General features: G+C 37.4%; 1 protein-coding gene across 2 annotated transcripts in view; it reads left to right on the forward strand.

Annotated features, from left to right (window-relative positions):
- Positions 1 to 3,126: 3,126 nt before the first annotated feature.
- Positions 3,127 to 18,324, forward strand: part of MSR1 (macrophage scavenger receptor 1) — a gene marked incomplete at its 5' end in the record, with an annotated part of 69,215 nt that continues 54,017 nt past the window's right edge. The window contains 3 exons of one of the 2 annotated variants that reach the window (XM_081085119.1): positions 3,127 to 3,230; positions 11,303 to 11,409; positions 16,204 to 16,317. In XM_081085119.1, coding sequence (XP_080941245.1) covers positions 3,127 to 3,230; positions 11,303 to 11,409; positions 16,204 to 16,317 — 325 coding nt within the window. The remainder of the gene's footprint in view (positions 3,231 to 11,302; positions 11,410 to 16,203; positions 16,318 to 18,324) is intronic. The other variant, XM_081085120.1, reaches the window with a different exon arrangement.

Here is an 18,324-nt window from a genome sequence, read left to right on the forward strand (position 1 = left end):
AGCTTACTATTCCCAGTCTGACTTTTTTAATAATGAAGTGTTGACAGGGGTATTCAAGTTTAGGTTTTTCAAATTCCAGATTTTTTTTAAAGACCCAAAAAGGTTCATATTTTATATGTACATCTAAAATAAGATTTATACCCAAATAATTATAAAGGAAATAGAGTGAGTTTGATGTTAGTGTAAGTTGCTCCTCACTAAGAATTTCATGATAAACTTAGTGTGGTTAAGGAATAGCCCAATAGCCTATCTGCAGGTCAGCCTTGATCCACCTCAGTGACCCTACTTCTTGTCTGAAGCTACCTGGCTAGACCTCTCTCTCACAGCTTACCTCAGTGTCTCTGTTATTATTATTATAAGCCTTTCACTTGAAACCTTTATAATTTTATTAACCAATGTCACCCCATAAATTTAACTTTTAAAAAGAAGAAAAAAGTGTATGGGACCTGTAGTTAAATGTTTGGATTTGAATTCTGGCCCAACAATTTATAAGGGCAAACCATTTAAACTCTGAGCCTCATTTTCCTCATTAATAAAATGAGGACACTAATAGTACCTATCTCAAAAAATTGTTGTAGCCATGGCTCGGTGGTTGAGCATTGACCTCTTAACCAGAAGGAGGATACGGTTCAATTCCCAGTCAGGGCACATGCCCAGGTTGTGGCCTTCATCCCCAGTGTGAGGCGTGCAGGAGGCAGGCGATCAATGATTCTCTCTCAAAATTGTTGTAAAGATAAACAAAACTACGGGCAAACTTACTATGTGGTTCATGGGAATTCGGCAAATATTTTTTAAAAGAATTTACTATTAAAATGCCAGGTGGATTTGAAAACAAAACAAAACAAAACAAAAAACAGAGACATGGATACATGGGACAGACTGACAGCTGTCAGAGGGAAGAGAGTTTGGGGGACTGGATGAAAGAAAGTTAAAGGATTAAGAAAAAAAAATATATACATAACACATAAACACAACAGTTTGATGACAGCCAGAGGAAAATGGGGGGTGGGAGTAGGTGGAGGTGGGCAAAGTGGGGGGAATGGGACAAAAAGTCTCTTTGCTTGGGGGGTGCACAATGCAGTACGCAGATGATATTTTATCAAGTTGTACACTTGAAACCTGTATGGTTTTGTTAATCAGTGTCATCCCAATAAATTCAATAAAAAAGGCCCTAACCAGTTTTGCTCAGTGGATAGAGTGTCTGCCTATGGATGCAGGTTCCTGCGTTCAGTTCCAATCAAGGGCATATACCTTGGTTGCAGGCCCCTCCCTGGCCTGGGCCCTGGCTGGGGTGCGTGCAGGAGGCAACCAATCAATGTGTTTCTCTCACATCAATATTTCCCTCTGTCTTTCCCTCTCTCTTCACTCTCTCTAAAAGATCAATGGAAAAATATCCTCGGGTAGGGATTAGCCAAAGAAATAAAAAATAAAAAAGGAAGCAATTGAAATATTATCTAATCTTAGAAAAATAAGAATGGCTGTGTGATACTGTTACTTTCTCTCTCAAGCACAGTGCACTGTTCCTGCATTCTTTCTTGCAGGCATATTGTCTTTGGAGAAGATAGTGTTCTGTGGTACTCAAGGGCATGGCAAGATTATTTTGGCCATTTGTGGTAGAAAATATGATCTCCCCCTGTTTAGAGCACTAAGAAGTGCCTATGGAATATAAACTGAACACCTTTCCCCAGAAGAATTAGATCTAAAAATTAGCTTCATTAATGTAATGTATGCCTTTTATGTTTGTCACTCTGGAACTTCTTAAATGTGATCAAGCAAATGAGATGAAAACTGCAAACTCAGACAGGGTGGTAGAAGGTGAAGGACATTTCTTTCCTCTGACTCAATGCTTGAGACCCCCTTTCCTGCTCTCTTCTTCTAGGGAAATAAATAATTGGTTAGGTGCTCAAAAGAGGTCTGTAGATAATGCCAACATAAGTATAAACAGAGCCAAAGTGAGCATTGTTATATTATTACTTTTACTTAGTATCTGTTTCCTTTCCTCATGTGTTTTGTGTTTGAAGCAGGAGATAAGGATGTAGGGGTGGGAAAAGTTAAGAAAAACAAATCACTTGCCCAGCCCTCATGGCTCTGGTTCAGCGTCGACCTATGAACCAGGAGGTCATGGTTCGATTCCTGGTCAGGGCACATGCCTGGGTTGTGGGCTTGATCCCCAGTGAGGGTTGTGCAGGAGGCAGCCAATCAGTGACTCTCTCATTGATATTTCTAACTCTCTCTCGCTCTCCCTTCCCCTCTGAAATCAATAAAAATATATATATTTTAAAAAAGAAAAATAAATCACTTAAACATGGAATTTTTCATCAAACTTACATTGTATGAAAGAGGATATGATGAGAATCCTATATAATAAAAGCCTAATATGCTAAGTGTCTGGTCATCCGGTCATTCGTTCAACCAATCAAAGCTTAATATGCTAATGATATACTAAGGCCACTCAGCTGCTCACTATGACATGCACTGACCACTAGGGGGCAGATAATCGACTGGTTGACCAGTTGTTATGACGTTCACTGACCACCAGGGAGCAGACAGTCTACCAGTCACTATAACGTACACTGACCACCAGGAGGCAGACACCCCGACTGGTAGGTTAGCTTGCTACTGGAGTCCAGCCAATCGGGACTGAGTGAGATGGGCCAGACATGCCCTGAAACCCTCCCGTGGTCCCACCCTGGCTGGCCAACTTCCCGCGTCCCTCCCCACCTTGATTGTGCACCAGTGAGCTCCCTTGACCTGGCCTGCGCCCTCTCACAATCTGGGACCCCTTGGGGGATGTCAGAGAGCCAGTTTCGGCTCAATCCCACAGGCCAGGCCGAGGGATCCCACTGATGCACGAATTTGTGCACTGGGCCTCTAGTAGAAGATAATAGAGAATAGGAATTTATAGAAGGCATACACATCATAAAAAGGGAGAATTAATCTTCCATATATTCTATTCCTTGTTATAATAACCCCTGTTTCTTTTTCATCTTACTTCTCTTTTTCTTTTGTAATGTCCTAGATGGGAAGACAGATTTAGATTTTGCAAACTTGTACTTTGGTGAGAGTATGATTGAAATGCATTGTTAAGAAAGATTTTCAACACTCAGTGTGTCATTTCCCTTCTTCATGTATCAGATGCTGAAATACTATGTGATAAAGATTTTACATTTCAATTGTAAAAAGTGGGAAGTGGATAAATCAGTTCAGCCGTCCTTAGGACAAACAGTAAAGTAAGTTTATTTTAATGTTTTTTCAAAATTCTATTAATTATATGTGTCTCCTCTGTGTCTGGGTGTGTGTATAGGATGTGTGAGATATAAATATATATATATATATACACACACAAAATTAATCATTTCTAATAGATTTTTTATTGTAGCACTAATAATTTGGTTTGGTTGTTTCAATGATAAAAAATAGAAATTTGTTCTAGGTGTTCCATAAATGGAAACTATGTGTGTGTACATAGAGATATACATAAAATATACTAAATACTTTGCAGGTTAAACTGGTAAGAAATTTTGAGCATATAACTGTATATTTTGTTGAAAAATATTGGCTTTATTCAAAATATGGTTAAATTCTTTAATTAGAAACATTTCCTTAATTTTCACATTATACTTGTGGCTTTAATTTAATATCTTTTATTAGCTTTACATGATAATGTAAGAACTGTTGGTTGTGTATCTATCTATGCACTTCTCTGGACTAGTCATAGGGAAATATACACTCAAAATATAAAAATACAGTTACTATCTTCAGGAATTTTATTATTTAACTTGAGCACCATAATATAATATGATTAATATAATATAATATAATATAATATAAAAACATACAATTTGGGTACCTTGACTAGAGTGAAAGTGTACAGACAACTACTGTGGAAATATAGGAGAGGCCAGAATTACTTCAAAGAGAGAAAGGACTATTAAAAAAAATGTTCATGAATTTGTTAGAATTTAGATTCATCTTAAAGAATGGGTAAGATTTACACAGCATAAAATAGGGATTAGTGTTCTGAGATAAAAAAAGTTATAGAACTGAGATTATAAATGCTTTATGCAATAGTTAGAAAGCTGATTTTCTGGAAGTACACACAAATCTAAGCTTCCTCGCTCCTTAGTTCTACAACATTAACTAGTTATTCAAACCTTTTAGGTCTTGGCTTTCTAGCCTTGTAAAATGGAAACAATACTGCTCTATAACTAATGGAGCTGCTGTGAGGATAAAATAGAAAAGGTACAGATAAAAAGGAATTGTTATTTTAAAATAAAGGTGATTCATTTTTTGATGGTTGTCTGTGTACCAGGCAATTTACAAAAATTATTTTAAGTCTTCACAATAAATCTTTAAATTAAAATTATAATCATATTTTACATATATATAGAAACTGCAATGAAATAAATTAAAATATTTGTCAAAGGTCACATAGTTCAGAAATTGCACAGCCAATATTGAATCCTAGACTTTATACTAAAAAAATGATGCTATTTTTCCTTCACTACCAAGGATGAACTTCAGTAGTACCCGGCACAATATAGTTATGTCCATTTCTTACCTTAATCCCTTCTATGAACACATTTCTTAAGTGTAGAACTATTGGTTTCTCAAATACGTTGGTTATTTTCATTTTATACACATTTTTTAAACTTTTTATGCAAAATCAAAGTTTTTTTTAATAATAAAAGTTACAAAGTTATTATTTACCCCAAATCTTAAGGATAAAGTTAACCTTAAGAGTTTGATGACAAATCTAAATAGGGATGAGGGAACATTAGGGGGATAAGGACACATTTGTAATATCTTATTCAATAAAGGGAAAAAAAGAAGTAAGTCTGCATAAAATATATATTGCATATAAAGAGTTTATTCATATCTATATAAAGATCTCCTGAGGATGTATAAGCAATTGATATGAATAAACAAAACCCAAGAAGAAAAATAGTTACATGGAAATATCTCTTACAAACTAATAACAAAAAATACAAATAAAAGCCACCCGTGAGGTATTAACTCTTATCAAAGTCAAAATGATTCTAAAGTAAATATTATTGCTGACTAGTGGTGAATTTGTCTTAATATTGTCATACTCATATTTGACTGTAATCTTTGTAAATTTGTATGATCTTTAAAAAGAGCAGTTAGGCAGTAGATACCAAGAAGTTTAAAATAGTTTTTCTGCTAACTGGTAGTTTTATCATATAGGGAATTATCTTAAAATAACATTTCAAAAGAAGACAGATATTATGGAAATATTTACATTATCTATATTAGTAAATATTGTCCTCCAAAGGAGAAGGGAAAAATTAAAAATAATTACATTATAGAAAAATGACTATATAAATAAGATTCATATATTTAAAGAGTTATCATGTAGCCCATAATTATAAATTAAAAATTATTTGAAATATAAAATATTGATTTGATGTTAAGGGAAATATATAAGACCAAATGATAATGTCATTATGAATCAACTAAGCAACATGGATATTTTATATAAAAGACTCAAATTTTATATAAAAGTATGAAAGTATATTTTTCTTATATTAGGACAAAGGATGATAGAAACTTTCCCCCAGTTTACCTCAAACATTGTTATCGTGTTTTTATAATCAGCAAACAAAAGGAAAAACGTAAAAGGCGTGTTTCCAAACAAGTTAACACTGAAATTCTTTCACATGGATTTCCTGTCGTAGCTTCTGTAAACTCTTCACCCACTTTACTAAAAGCTGATATTGCAGAGGAGATGTGTTTCACTTCTCATGAGATCACGCTTTTAATAGATAATACAAACTCAGAAGATTTCAGTCCTTTGTCAGTGCATTGACATTTGGTTGGACTTGTTAACTTTATGTGAAGTTACTTTTTTCTCTTAACCTTGGAAATAACATTTAAAGGCACCTTTGAATTGTGTAAATTGTTAACTGGCTGCTAACTTCATATGTGTATGTTCTTTAAAATTATTTAAAAATTGCAATAATAATGCAGTAAAGAACTGAAGTAATCTAGTAAATCTAATGAATGCATTTTAGGTAAAGTGGGAACTTTGAGGGTGAAATGTCTTGTTTCAGTTTCCTATTTACACACAATTCAAAGAAAAACTTTTCATTTTCCAGTATATAAAAGAAGAACTTTAAAAATTTTCACAATAGTGAAATACAAACTTTGCTTGAGGCATAACCCTATATATGAAACCTAGTCATCTTGCAAAAAAATATTCTTTCATTAATTTATGAAATTTCTTATAATGTATTTATGTACGTAATTGGACTCTACCAAATGTAAGGAACTTTCTGGTCTTTGAACTAAAGAAATGAATCATGGATCTAACTTGGGTGAAAGGAGACAGACAATAGACATGATGAATAAGAAAAATGTATTTCATATCAGTGAACATTTTTTTGAAAACCAAAACAAAAATTAAGCCAGGAAGGACTTGAGGAAGTAAAAGAGATATGTTGTAATTTTACATATGAGACTCAAGAAATGTCAGTCTGTCTAAGAGAGTGAGGTTTTAATGGGGAGCTGAGTGAGATGGGAAGGTGTTCACAGTGGAATGACATGATGAGACTTGTTTTGTGAGAGGAACACTGTACAGGTAAATGGAGAATAAATAAGTATATAAAATGGAAATAGTAAGCGTGAAGCTGAGAGACCAGTTGAGAAAGATGATGAGGCTCCAACCAGGATGGCAGAAGGGAAAGTGACAATAGATTGGATGTGGAGTATGAGATGAGGAAGACTCCTAGATTTGGGCCATAAGGAAATCCAAGTTGTGATGCTGTTAGACCATTGCATATGAGGTCTGGAGTTAAGAGGAGAGTTCTGGACAACAGACATCGGTGTAAGAGTCATCAACCAGCCTTTAAGTTTGTATCTGAAGCAGAGAAGCTAGTGAGAACATCAAGGGGGTGACTAATACAGAAAGAGGACAAGCCTGAGACCTGGCACAGCCAATAAAACTCCCCTCAATGCACTATCTCAGTGCAATCTTCAGTGTCCCTTCTCAGCAGAAGAGCATGAACATGACCAGATTTCTGGTTCACACACTCAAAGCCTGTCATTTTTACACATTTACTGTTTCTTGATTTTTCAAGAATCTGCTTCTTTATCATACAAGCCAAACAGCTCAAATTCCATGTAGCAAGCAGCCTCTGGATGTCCTTGCATGCTTTGGAGTTCTTTGTCCTATTCCTTGACCCAGCTTTCTTCTAGCATAGTGTCAAAAGCTCTTCCTTACCTTTAATGCTGATTCTTCTTCCTTTACTTGCTCATTAAATATGTTTGTTCTCAAGTTTATGTTCTCCATATTATGTTCTCCATTTTTTCCTGAAACATATTTTCTGTTTGATTTTTTTCTCCTAGTATTTGTTAAAGTGCTATATTTTGATGCTTGCTCATCAAGTCTTAATTTCCTTCTCTTTTTAAGTATCTCTTGGATTCTCCCCATTTATTGCCAACTCCATTTCTACTACCGAAAGAGCCTAGCTGTGGTACAGAAAAATGAGCTGAAATGGGGAAAAAAACCACAAAACTGGAATAGAGTGGAAGAAATGGAGGAGGAAGTCAGGAGTTGCCGTGCAATCAGATATGGGTCTGGTGGATGAGAGTGAACTAGAATAGACCCTGACCTCTGGATGACGTGACTGTGCTTGGCTAGCATCTCTATTTACCTTTACATTCAACTTTAACCTGTGTGTCTCTCTGCATAAAAATAGAAATAATGATTATAATAAACAGATGATATAAATAGATATATGCCAACACCAATAAATCTGGGAAAAATAAAAATTAGGTTGATGTAGAAAACACACTGTTGTAGCTAATTGTATTATTTAAAGAAATGTTTCTGAGCTGGATCAGAAATAAGATCAGAGGTGGATATATATATATATATATATTAGAGGCCCGGTGCACAAAAATTTGTGCACTCGGGGGTGGGAGGGGGGGTCCTTCAGCCCAGCCTGTGCCCTCTCCCAGTCTGAGTCTGGGACCCCTCAGGAGATAACGACCTGCTGGCTTAGGCCTGCTCCCGGGTGGCAGAGGGCAGGCTCAATCCCTAGGTGCAGCCCCTGGTTGGTTCAGAGCAGGGCCGATTGGGGAGTTGGGGCACCGCCCCCTGTCCTGCACACAGCAGGGCAATTGGGAACTTGTGATGCCACCCTCAGTCACGCTCAGGGTAGGGCCGATTGGGGGTTGGGGCACTGTCCCCTGTCACACTCAAGGCAGGGTCGATGGGGAGGTTGCGGCACCACCCCCTGTCACGCACAGAGCAGGGCCCATCAGGGGGGTTGGGGCTCTGTACCCTGTCACGCACAGAGCAGGGCCAATCAGGGGGTTGGGGAGCTCCCCCCATCAGGCCCAGAGCAGGGCTGATCGGGGGTTGGGGCGCCTTCCCCTGTCACGAACAGAGCAGGACGGATAGGGAGGTTGTGGCCCCACCCCCTGTCACACACAGAGCCGCAGGGCGATCAGGGGGTTTGGGCGCTGCCCCCGTCACGCTGATCCTGATGCCAGGAGGCCTTGTGGCTCCGTTGATCCCAGTGCTGGGAGGCATATTACCCTTTTACTATATAGGGTAGAGGCCTAGTGTATGGGTGGGTGCCGGCTGGTTTGCTCTGAAGGGTGTCCTGGATCAGGGTGGGGGTCCCCACTGGGGTGCCTGGCCCGCCTGGGTGAGGGGATGATGGCTGTTTGCAGCTGGTCACACATCCTTCAGGTTGGGGGTCCCCACTGGGGTGCCTGGCCAGCCTGGGTGAGGGGATGATGGCTGTTTGCAGCTGGTCACACACCCTTCAGGGTGGGGGTCCCCACTGGGGTGCCTGGCCAGTCTGGGTGAGGGGCTGAGGGCTGTTTTCAGGCTGGGGGTGACTGAAGCTCCCAACCTCTCCTTTTTTTCTTTCTTTTTTTTTATTTATTCTGGGCCAGCTTTAGCTTTGAGGCTTGGCTCCAGCTTTTAGGCCTCTGCTACTGAAAGTAGGTTTCTGGCCTTTGCTTACAATGTTGCAATCCTGCTGGCTGAAGCCCGGCTGACTAAAGCAGGTTTCTGGGGTTTTGTTTAGCTTCTATATATTTGCTACATAGTTACTTAGAGTTGCAGCTCAGAGGCCTGCAGTGGCAGGCGGGGAACGTTGGAGTCCTCCCCCGTCACTGAAGCAAGCAAGCCTCATGTTAGTTTCAAGCTGCCTGGCTGACAGCCGCCATCTTGGCTGGCAGTTAATTTGCATATTTCCCTGATTAGCCAATGGGAAGGGTAGCGGAGTGACACTAATTACCATGTTTCTCTTTTATTAGATAGGGTAATTTATCTGGTGATAATTTACATATTTTAGTCTTTTATATTGGTGCATAAGATCTTTGGTGCTTGGTGTTCTATACGCGTTGATCTTGGCTGTCTAGTGACTTGCACAGTATGTGAGGTAATGGTACATAATAGTAATTTGTTGGACTAGCCTACATGTAGGAATAGGTATTTCCATCTTAAAGTTATTGATTGAAAAATATCCCAATACTTACTATATATCTATAATGATGGAGCATCTAGCATTCTAGATCCACCTTTAAAAAGAAAGGGAGAAAAAAAAGGAATTCTTTCTTTCTCCCAATAAAAGTTCTTTAAACCAAAGCAGACCTGTAGGTTCTAAATTGCAAATTTATGAAAACATACATGTCGGAATTCTGAGCAAGTATATGGATAAAAAATAACATTCATTTTGACTCATTGAGGCCAAAATTAAATCACTGTATTATCTTTCTGGACTTGCTACATTTTTTTCCCCTTTAAAATACAACTAAGACCATCCTTTAAAAAAAAAAAAAAATTGTCCCAACCAAAATGTTAGTAACGTTCTCTTGAGAGCTACAATGGGAAATAGCCATAGCTAGATGTCAGGTGGGCTGACAAGAGGAAAGTGATGCTTGTTAGGAACAGGTGATTGGCAGTGCCTTCATAGTGCACCACAGTCACCCAGCCCTAACATTTGGTTCATGCTTAAGGAAGCCATAAAAAGAATAAGAGTGTAGAATAGGAAAAAAATCTGAATTAAGGTCAAAACCTATTTACCAAGAAATTCTCTATCAGCAGAAGCCCACTTTTTTGGTTCCCCTGTCTCCAAACTTCTATCTTGTTTAAAAAATAAAAACAAACCTAATATATGAGACTAATACCTGACCAAACACAAATCAGATCATTTATTCAACAAATATTTATTAAGAATACTTTATATTCTAAATTTATCAATCAAATGAACTGAACTGTTTCCAAAAAAAGTAGTATAATTTATTTTCATGGAAAATGTTTTTAAAACGTGATCCTCAGATTGCAAGCTGCAGCATTACTAGAGAGAATTAGTTGGATTTGCAAATTCTTAACTCCTCCACCACAAACATTGGAAACTCTGGGGGTAAATCCCATCAATCTGTTTTTAATCAAGCCTTTAAAATGATTCTGAAGCATCTTCAAGATACATAGGCACAGATTGTATCATAGAATATGGACTGTACTTTAAATGGTACAAGGATAGCCCTGCCAGTGTGGCTTGGTGGTTAAGCGTAGGCCCATGAGCCATAAAGTCATGGCATCAGTGTTTCTATCTCTCTATTCCTCTCCTTTGCCCTCTCTCTGAAATCAATAATTTAAAAAAAAAAAGGGTACAAGGACATATTTATGATACTTCCAATGTATATAATGAGGAGTCCTGAAAAATAAGTAAATAAATACAAGAAAAGAAAAAACAAAACAAAAACAAAACTAAGTTTTTTCTGTAATTCCTAATCTAGTGATTAGATTTTTTTTCTGCCCAAAGTGGTAAACAGATGCCTTGGCAAAAGAAAAACTGGCTCATCAAGTTCTGATGAAAGACTACAGGAAATATTTGCTTAAAATTTTGCACAGCTATTTTTTCTAAGGGATTTTTTGTTGTTCTTTTCAGCTAAACTACTGTTTTCTGTCACTTGGAAAAAATATTGTTTTAGCTAAAAAAGAAAAGCTACCTCTCACTCTCAAAAAACACACACCTACAAACACAGATGTACATGTGTGCGTAGAAAGATACATGAGTAGGTCCTGTGCGAGTCTGTCTTACTGTTACAATTAAAACTTATGGGTAGGTATAATATATATATATATATATATATATATATATATATATATATATATATATATATTAGATATGTAAATTTAGTTAATTGTATTTTCTTGCTCAAATTGAATTTTAATTCTAAAATTCAGTTGGAAACATTATGCCAAAGGGTCCTAACCATTTTGTATGTAATTAATGTTTTTCCATGTGTTTGACAGAGGTATGGCATGGTGGGATAGCTTTCCCGATCAAGATGGGGACACTGACAGCTGTTCAGAATCTGTGAAGTTTGATGCTCGATCAGTGACAGCTTTGTTACCTCTAAGTAAGTAGAGGAAGGGTGGGATGCCCAGGGAGGTTGTCCTTAGAGTTATTGACACTATGTAAAATTAGTCTTGTAACCTACCTTAAATATGTATGAATGTTAAAATAAGACTTATTGGATAAGCAGGTCTCTCCCTGTCTTGAGAGAGAATACAAAATAAATTTAAATTGAAGTAAGGAAACATTATAATAGATTAAATTAATCCACAAGATTGATTGAGTTATCTGATTTCCCAGCCACTGGACTAGGTCCTGGAGAGGTCTGTGATTGTAGCACCATGAGGGAAGGTGGGGTGGGTGAGAAGAGATTAACCAAAGAATTTATATGCATATATGCATAACCAATGGACACAGGCAATAGGGTGGTGAAGGCCTGGGGTGCAGGGAGGGGATGAGCTAGAAGGATCAATGGGGAGAAAAAGGGTACATCTGTATAACTTTCAACAATAAAGATAAATTAAAAAAGAAACTCATAGGTGGTTGGTACTTGTATCAGTTTCTTGTGGCTGCTGTAACAAGTTACCACAAAGTAGGTGCCTTAAAACAACAAGACATTTATTCTCTGACACCTCCAAAGGCCAAAAGTCTAAGTCAAGATCTCCACAAGGCCATAGGCCCTTTGAAGGCTTGAGGCTCAGAATACTTTCTTGCCTCTTTCTAGCTTCTAGTCCAGTGGTTCTCAACCTTCCTAATGCCGCCACCCTTTAATACAGTTCCTCATATTGTGGTGACCCCCAACCATAAAATTATTTTCGTTGCTACTTCATAACTGTAATTTTGCTACTGTTCTGAATCATAATGTAAATATCTGATATGCAGGGTGTATTTTCATTGTTACAAATTGAACATAATTAAAGCATAGTGATTAACCACACAAACAATATGTAATTATATATGTGTTTTCCGATGGTCTTAGGTGACCCCTTTGAAAGGGTCGTTCGACCCCCAAAGGAGTCGCGACCCACAGGTTGAGAACCGCTGTTCTGGTGGCTCCTGGTTATCTTTAGCACTGCCCCTTTGTTTGTAACTTCAGCACTGCAATCTCTGCCTCCATCTACATGTGGTCTTCTCCCCTGGTGTCTCCATGGCCTCTTATCCTAAAGACATTAATCAGTGGATTAGGCCTCACCCTGATGCAGTATGGCCTCACTTTAACTTGATCATATCTACAAACACCCTATTTCCAAATAAGTTCACATTAGTTCTCAGCAATATCTTTTTGAGAAACACAATTCTGAACATAACAGTGCTGAAACAGATGTTTGTACGGGGTACTAGAAGACTTCAAAAGAAGCAGTATTTGACTGTATTTGGAGAGGTCCATTTAAGGTGTGAGGACAGAGGTGCTTTAATTCTGCTAATCCTTAAGCATTTATCAGGAGTTGAGGTGGGTGGGGAAGGAGCCATAGAGATATTTCAGTTAGAGGAAGCAGCAAATGCAAAGTTATAGCATCTTATATAAAGTCATACATAGAAAAGCCTGAAATACAGACCACAGATGCAAGACATGATGGATCTTATATGCTGTGTTAACAATAGATGGTGGATGAGACACCAATGAGACAAGGAAAAAAGATAACAGTAAAAGCTTTTAAAGGTGGAGATGTTGAGAGATCGAGGAAGGAGAACAGAGTCAATGGGAACAGAAAAAAGGCCAAAAAAAACCCCAAAACCCCACAAAACACACACACACACAATAACACATTTGAGGGTTTTTAAATTGCAGCCTACAGAAAATTTGATTGTAAATTAGAGGTAAAGGAGAAGATGACTCCTGGGTTTCAGGCTTAGTCAATCTGGCAGATAGAATACCCCATCTTGCTTGTATTGTGGTTGTTCTTTTTCTTTTTCCTTAGATCTTTCCTTATTGTTTCCCTTTATTTTTCTTATATTTCTTTTTTTGTTTTGTTTTGTTTTGTTAATCCTCACTTGAGGAAATTTTTTCATTGATTGTTTTTTAGAGAGAGTAGAAGAGAGGGGGGAATACAGAGAGAAATACTGATGTGAGAGAAACACATGGATTGGTTGCCTCCTGCATAAGCCCCACCCAGGGCCTGGGCCTAGAGGAGCTGCAACCAATGTACATGCCCTTGACTGGAATCAAACCTAGGACCCTTTGGTCCGCAAGATGATGTTCTATCTACTGAGCCAAACCAGCTAGGGCTTATCTTTACCTCTTAATTTTTTTTCTCCTTTTATTTTCATTTCCTCATAGAACATTATTGAGCAACTAGAGGCCCAATGCACAAAATTCATGGCACAGGGAGGGAGGGGATCCCTCAGCCTGGCCTGCACCCTCCTCCAATCCAGTGTCCCTACACCTTTTTCTTATCTAGCTAACCTCTTCACATTTAAAAAAATTAACTGAAATGCCACCTACTTTAGGAAATCCTCTTTGAACAAATCTCTTTACAATCTGTATTAAGTATTTTCATAGTATACCATTGTTTTTCTTTAGCAGCAACTGAGAGTGGATGCAATCTGCTTCTCATTCTTGGCTCTGAATTCTTTCTTATTGCTCTTGTAATAGCAAAGCTTATGCAGTTTACATTTGCCCTTCAAGGGCTTATATTTGGTTCATTTTCTAGTTGGCTCCCTGCTTTTTTTTTTTTAAGCAATAAATTTGGGTTGTGATAGTAAACCTCACTTGCGATCAAGCCTGTAGGTCTCCCTGTCTGAATATTTCTATAATACCTATCACTTTAGCATACCAGAGACTATGTTCATTTATAGAAAATAATAAATGTCACCTGATCACTTGATCTTCTAGTAATATTTTATAGCAAGATGTATTATTCTAGTAATTTAACTATTACAAAACTGAGGCGTGCAGAAATAAATCACATTGAACAATAAAGACTGTCTCAAATATCAAAGCATAGTCCACTTAGGGCCTTCCTTGTTCTGTGTCTCAAATATCATAGCATAGTACCCAGTTCACATGGGACTCAGCTTCCTTAAAATAGGAAGGGATGCCATACTCATGAAGCAGCTACTTCCACACATTTTTTAATTTAATCCATAGCACATATTCTTTGTACTAATTGTTGGAAAATCACCCTAACAATTGCCTCTGTTCCTCTCTGTATTCTGATTCATTACTGCGCTTTTATCATCCACTCGCTCTAATAAGATTGTGCATTATTTAAGGGCAGAGATCATGACTTGAGCTTGTGTTTCTCTGTCATGCTGCCTAGATAAATACTCAAATGCCATCCAGTCTGACTGTGATGAGAGAGGCCCACTGGATCAGTTGCTGGAGATCTCTAAGTTTTATTTAAGGTGCCTCACTTGTTCTTTGCCTTTACAGAGGGGTGAGTAGGGGCTGAGGGAATTCGGGGAAACCCAGACAGAATTCTCCTCCTGCAAGATTTTGCTAAGCTGGTGCCCGGAACCAGAGGCGGCTTCACCCAGGACCAGGGGTGGCTTTGCCTGGGCCGGCTGCAACTGCAGGCACCTGGGCCAGCTTTGTCAGGAAGGACGCCTGGAAGACGTCTGGTCTAATTAGCATATTACGCTTTTATTAGTATATAGTAGGTCCTCGGATTATGTCGGAGATCTGTTCCTAGGGCGCAACATAACGCGATTTTTGCCATAAGTGGGAACCCACCTAATAAGCACCTACGTCACTCACATGGAATACATACACAGCAGTAATGAAGTGAAACAGTAAAAAAATTTAAAAGAAAGATAACAATTCCTGATGTTTACTTGTGGTAAATAAATAATAAAAAACATAAAGCACATATGTACATACATCGAAATAACGGAGCTTATTTTTTTTTTTTTTATAAATAAATGGGAGATGGCTATGTAACCACGAAACGACGTATGTCGAGTCCGACGTAACCTGAGGACTGTCTGTAGATGTCTGAACTTTTGTTTTTAATTTTGGAGTTTACAACCTGAAAACAAAATTTACTTTTTTTAAAAAAAATGAGCAACAAGAGCAATGCCCATAGGAAAAATATTTTAATAAGTGGATTTATTAACTTAATCTGAGAAATTTCTTCTTCTTTTATTGAGATTCCTTCTACATCAATTTATCTTTTCCACAATTAGTATCCATTATGTGAATCACTGTTTATTATAAATTAATAATACTGAAATGTTAATATGTTCTAATATATACAGAGGATGGACTTCATTGATTCATTCCAAAATTTAGTCAAAATGAATTTTTTTTAATTTCTTATTTTACATTTTATTCACATCGTAAGAGGTATCCAAATACAAAGTTATAGAGATTGGTTATAAAAATAAAATTGTATAATCATCATAGAAAATAAATGTTTCTCTTATCTGACTTAATATAAGATAAAGATCACAATTACATAGTTACTTGAGGGTTTTTATTTTCACCCAGAATATATTCCCATATGAAACAGAAGAATAAAATTGTTTGCATATGTTGGTATGAATATTAAAATGTATCAACTAATGCCCCCCAATGAGACAAGTACAAACTGTAGAAGATATATCTTATATAAATTAAACATAATTAAAGCATGTTTCCCACTATCTGAACTACCTTTACATTATATGTGATATAAATGCATGAACTTTTTCATGCATGCTTAGTTCATGGGTAAGTAAAACAAATGTCCACAGTGATGCCTATCTTGGCTTAGTCTGTGATTGCCCCTTCTTCCTACTGAATAAACAAGGACCTATCCCCTCCCCCCCTTTTTATTTCAGTAGGCTTGTTACTTACAATATAACTGCAGATCATAACAATTGTGATTAAGTAAGAGGATTAAGTTTTCTAACTGTAGTTTGGGCTTTTGTTTTTTAGGTTTTAAAAATGGCCCTGCCTTTCCTAAGAAACTGAAGTCCGTCAAAGCTGCCCTGATTGCCCTTTATCTCGTTGTGTTTATAGTTCTCATACCCATCCTTGGAATAGTGGCAGGTACAGTATTTTAGAGTTCTGAAACCCAGCAGCTCAGCATGTGAATTAGTTACTGTAGAAGCAAAAAAGAAGCACTCAGGGTTTTGTATTTGGGAGATTCATAAGGTAAACTTCATATCACAAAGTGTTCCTCAAATTTATCAAATGAAAAAATAGATTCTTCAAAGTTACTCAGTGAAAGAATAGAAACAATGAAATAGAATAGAAAATGAAATATTAAGATAAAATATAGCTATAGGAAGGATTATTTCAAAAATATATTATCCTCTGAAGTCCTACAGATGTCTAGTGGTGGGTCACAAATTTCAAGGTAAGTATTCTAGTTGCCAATGTGAAAATATGAATATGATCATTTACATTAACAATGCCTAAAATATAAAAGCAAGCCAATTGTTCAGATAAAGATCTACTCCTAGTATTGAGAGCAGAAAGAAATATTCCTGTAAGTCTTAAAAAAATAATGGCCTACACTTCAGTAATACCTTTACAGTTTATATGGCCACATATTTCATAAGGCCATTATTTAAAACATCTCTAAAAATTAGAACAGTTTACTTGGGCTCAACATAATGTTTTCCAGGTACATATTTCTTTGGAGAGTCTGACTTGAATTAGGGGATAGATCTGAGGGTTTCTACAGGGGTGGGTGGCTTGCATATAACTCAGTGAAATTTGTAAGTATTATTCGCCTCAGCAGCATTTTTTTATGTATTTGATTGGCATTTGCATTTATATACCTTGTAGCTCTCCTTTCTCTATGACTGACAACATGTCTGGGCATATAATCTACTAAGAGATAGGCTGGGAGTAAGATACATTTTTTGTGCACAGACTAATCAGCTTAAAGAGAAAATGCTCCTAAATACAAGGCCAAACCTTCTCTGCTAAGAAGCAGTCTAAAGGAATATTCCAAGACAGAGCCAAAATTATGCTAAGACAGAAACGATAATAAAACAACAATTATAACTGTAGCTTTCAATTTTAGGCACTCACTATGTTCAGGAACTGGACTATAAATTTTCCACAGATTGTCTAAATACACCTTTCCAGTTACCCCTGAGCAGACGTAAACTCGCCCTCATTACCCACAAAAGGAGCTTGAGACTGTCCAGTAGTGGACTTGCAGTTCCCACCCACAATACTTGACTCCTAACCTCTGTGGTCTGCTGTCTTCCAGGGTAATTGGGTTTTAAGAACAAAATATGATTGACCAATAAAAACACAAAAAAGAGTTGCTGTAATTTCAGCCAGGAAAATACTTTTCCCAGATAAAGATTAACTCCTATTTTGGCCGTTGGTAACAAAATAAAAAACAAAGACTAGTAACAATCGAAACCCGTCACTCAAACCACCGCAGCCACCTAAGAACCTGATTATCTCTCATGAAGCTACCTTCCTGATGAACTCAGGTTATCTGTGTGCTTTATGTACGTGCTTATCTGTAGTTCGGAAGACACAACTGAAAGATACTTTATTGTTTGGGATTATTAACAGTAAGCCAGTTATGATTGGGTTAATTTAATTGCCTTTATACAAAACATCGTCTGTAGCGCCAGCCCAAGAGTACAACTACTTTCTAATAGGCCAGTGCAGAACGTGAACTGAAGTTTGAAAAGAGCGCAGGGTTCTCAGCAAGTTCAGGATCTCTGAGTTATTAGAAAATACTACCGAGTCAGCACATTTAGTTTAGGGTTTACAATGATTGATCTAAAGTGGTTTTGTTTATTAAAACTATAATAGTACCTATTAAGATTGACAAGAAGTTTAAAATGTTTAAATCAAATAAGTTCATGTTAGCACCCAAATTCATCAGAATAAGGAGATCTAGCCCTAACCGGTTTGGCTCAGTGGATAGAGCGTCGGCCTGCAGACCCAAGGGTCCCAGGTTCGATTCCGGTCAAGGGCATGTACCTTGGTTGCGGGCACGTCCCCGGTAGGGGGTGTGCAGGAGACAGCTGATTGATGTTTCTTTCTCATCGATGTTTCTAACTCTCTATCTCTCTCCCT

Source organism: Myotis nattereri (genome assembly GCF_964212035.1).
Source record: "Myotis nattereri genome assembly, chromosome: 2".
Taxonomy (NCBI): Eukaryota; Metazoa; Chordata; class Mammalia; order Chiroptera; family Vespertilionidae; genus Myotis; species Myotis nattereri.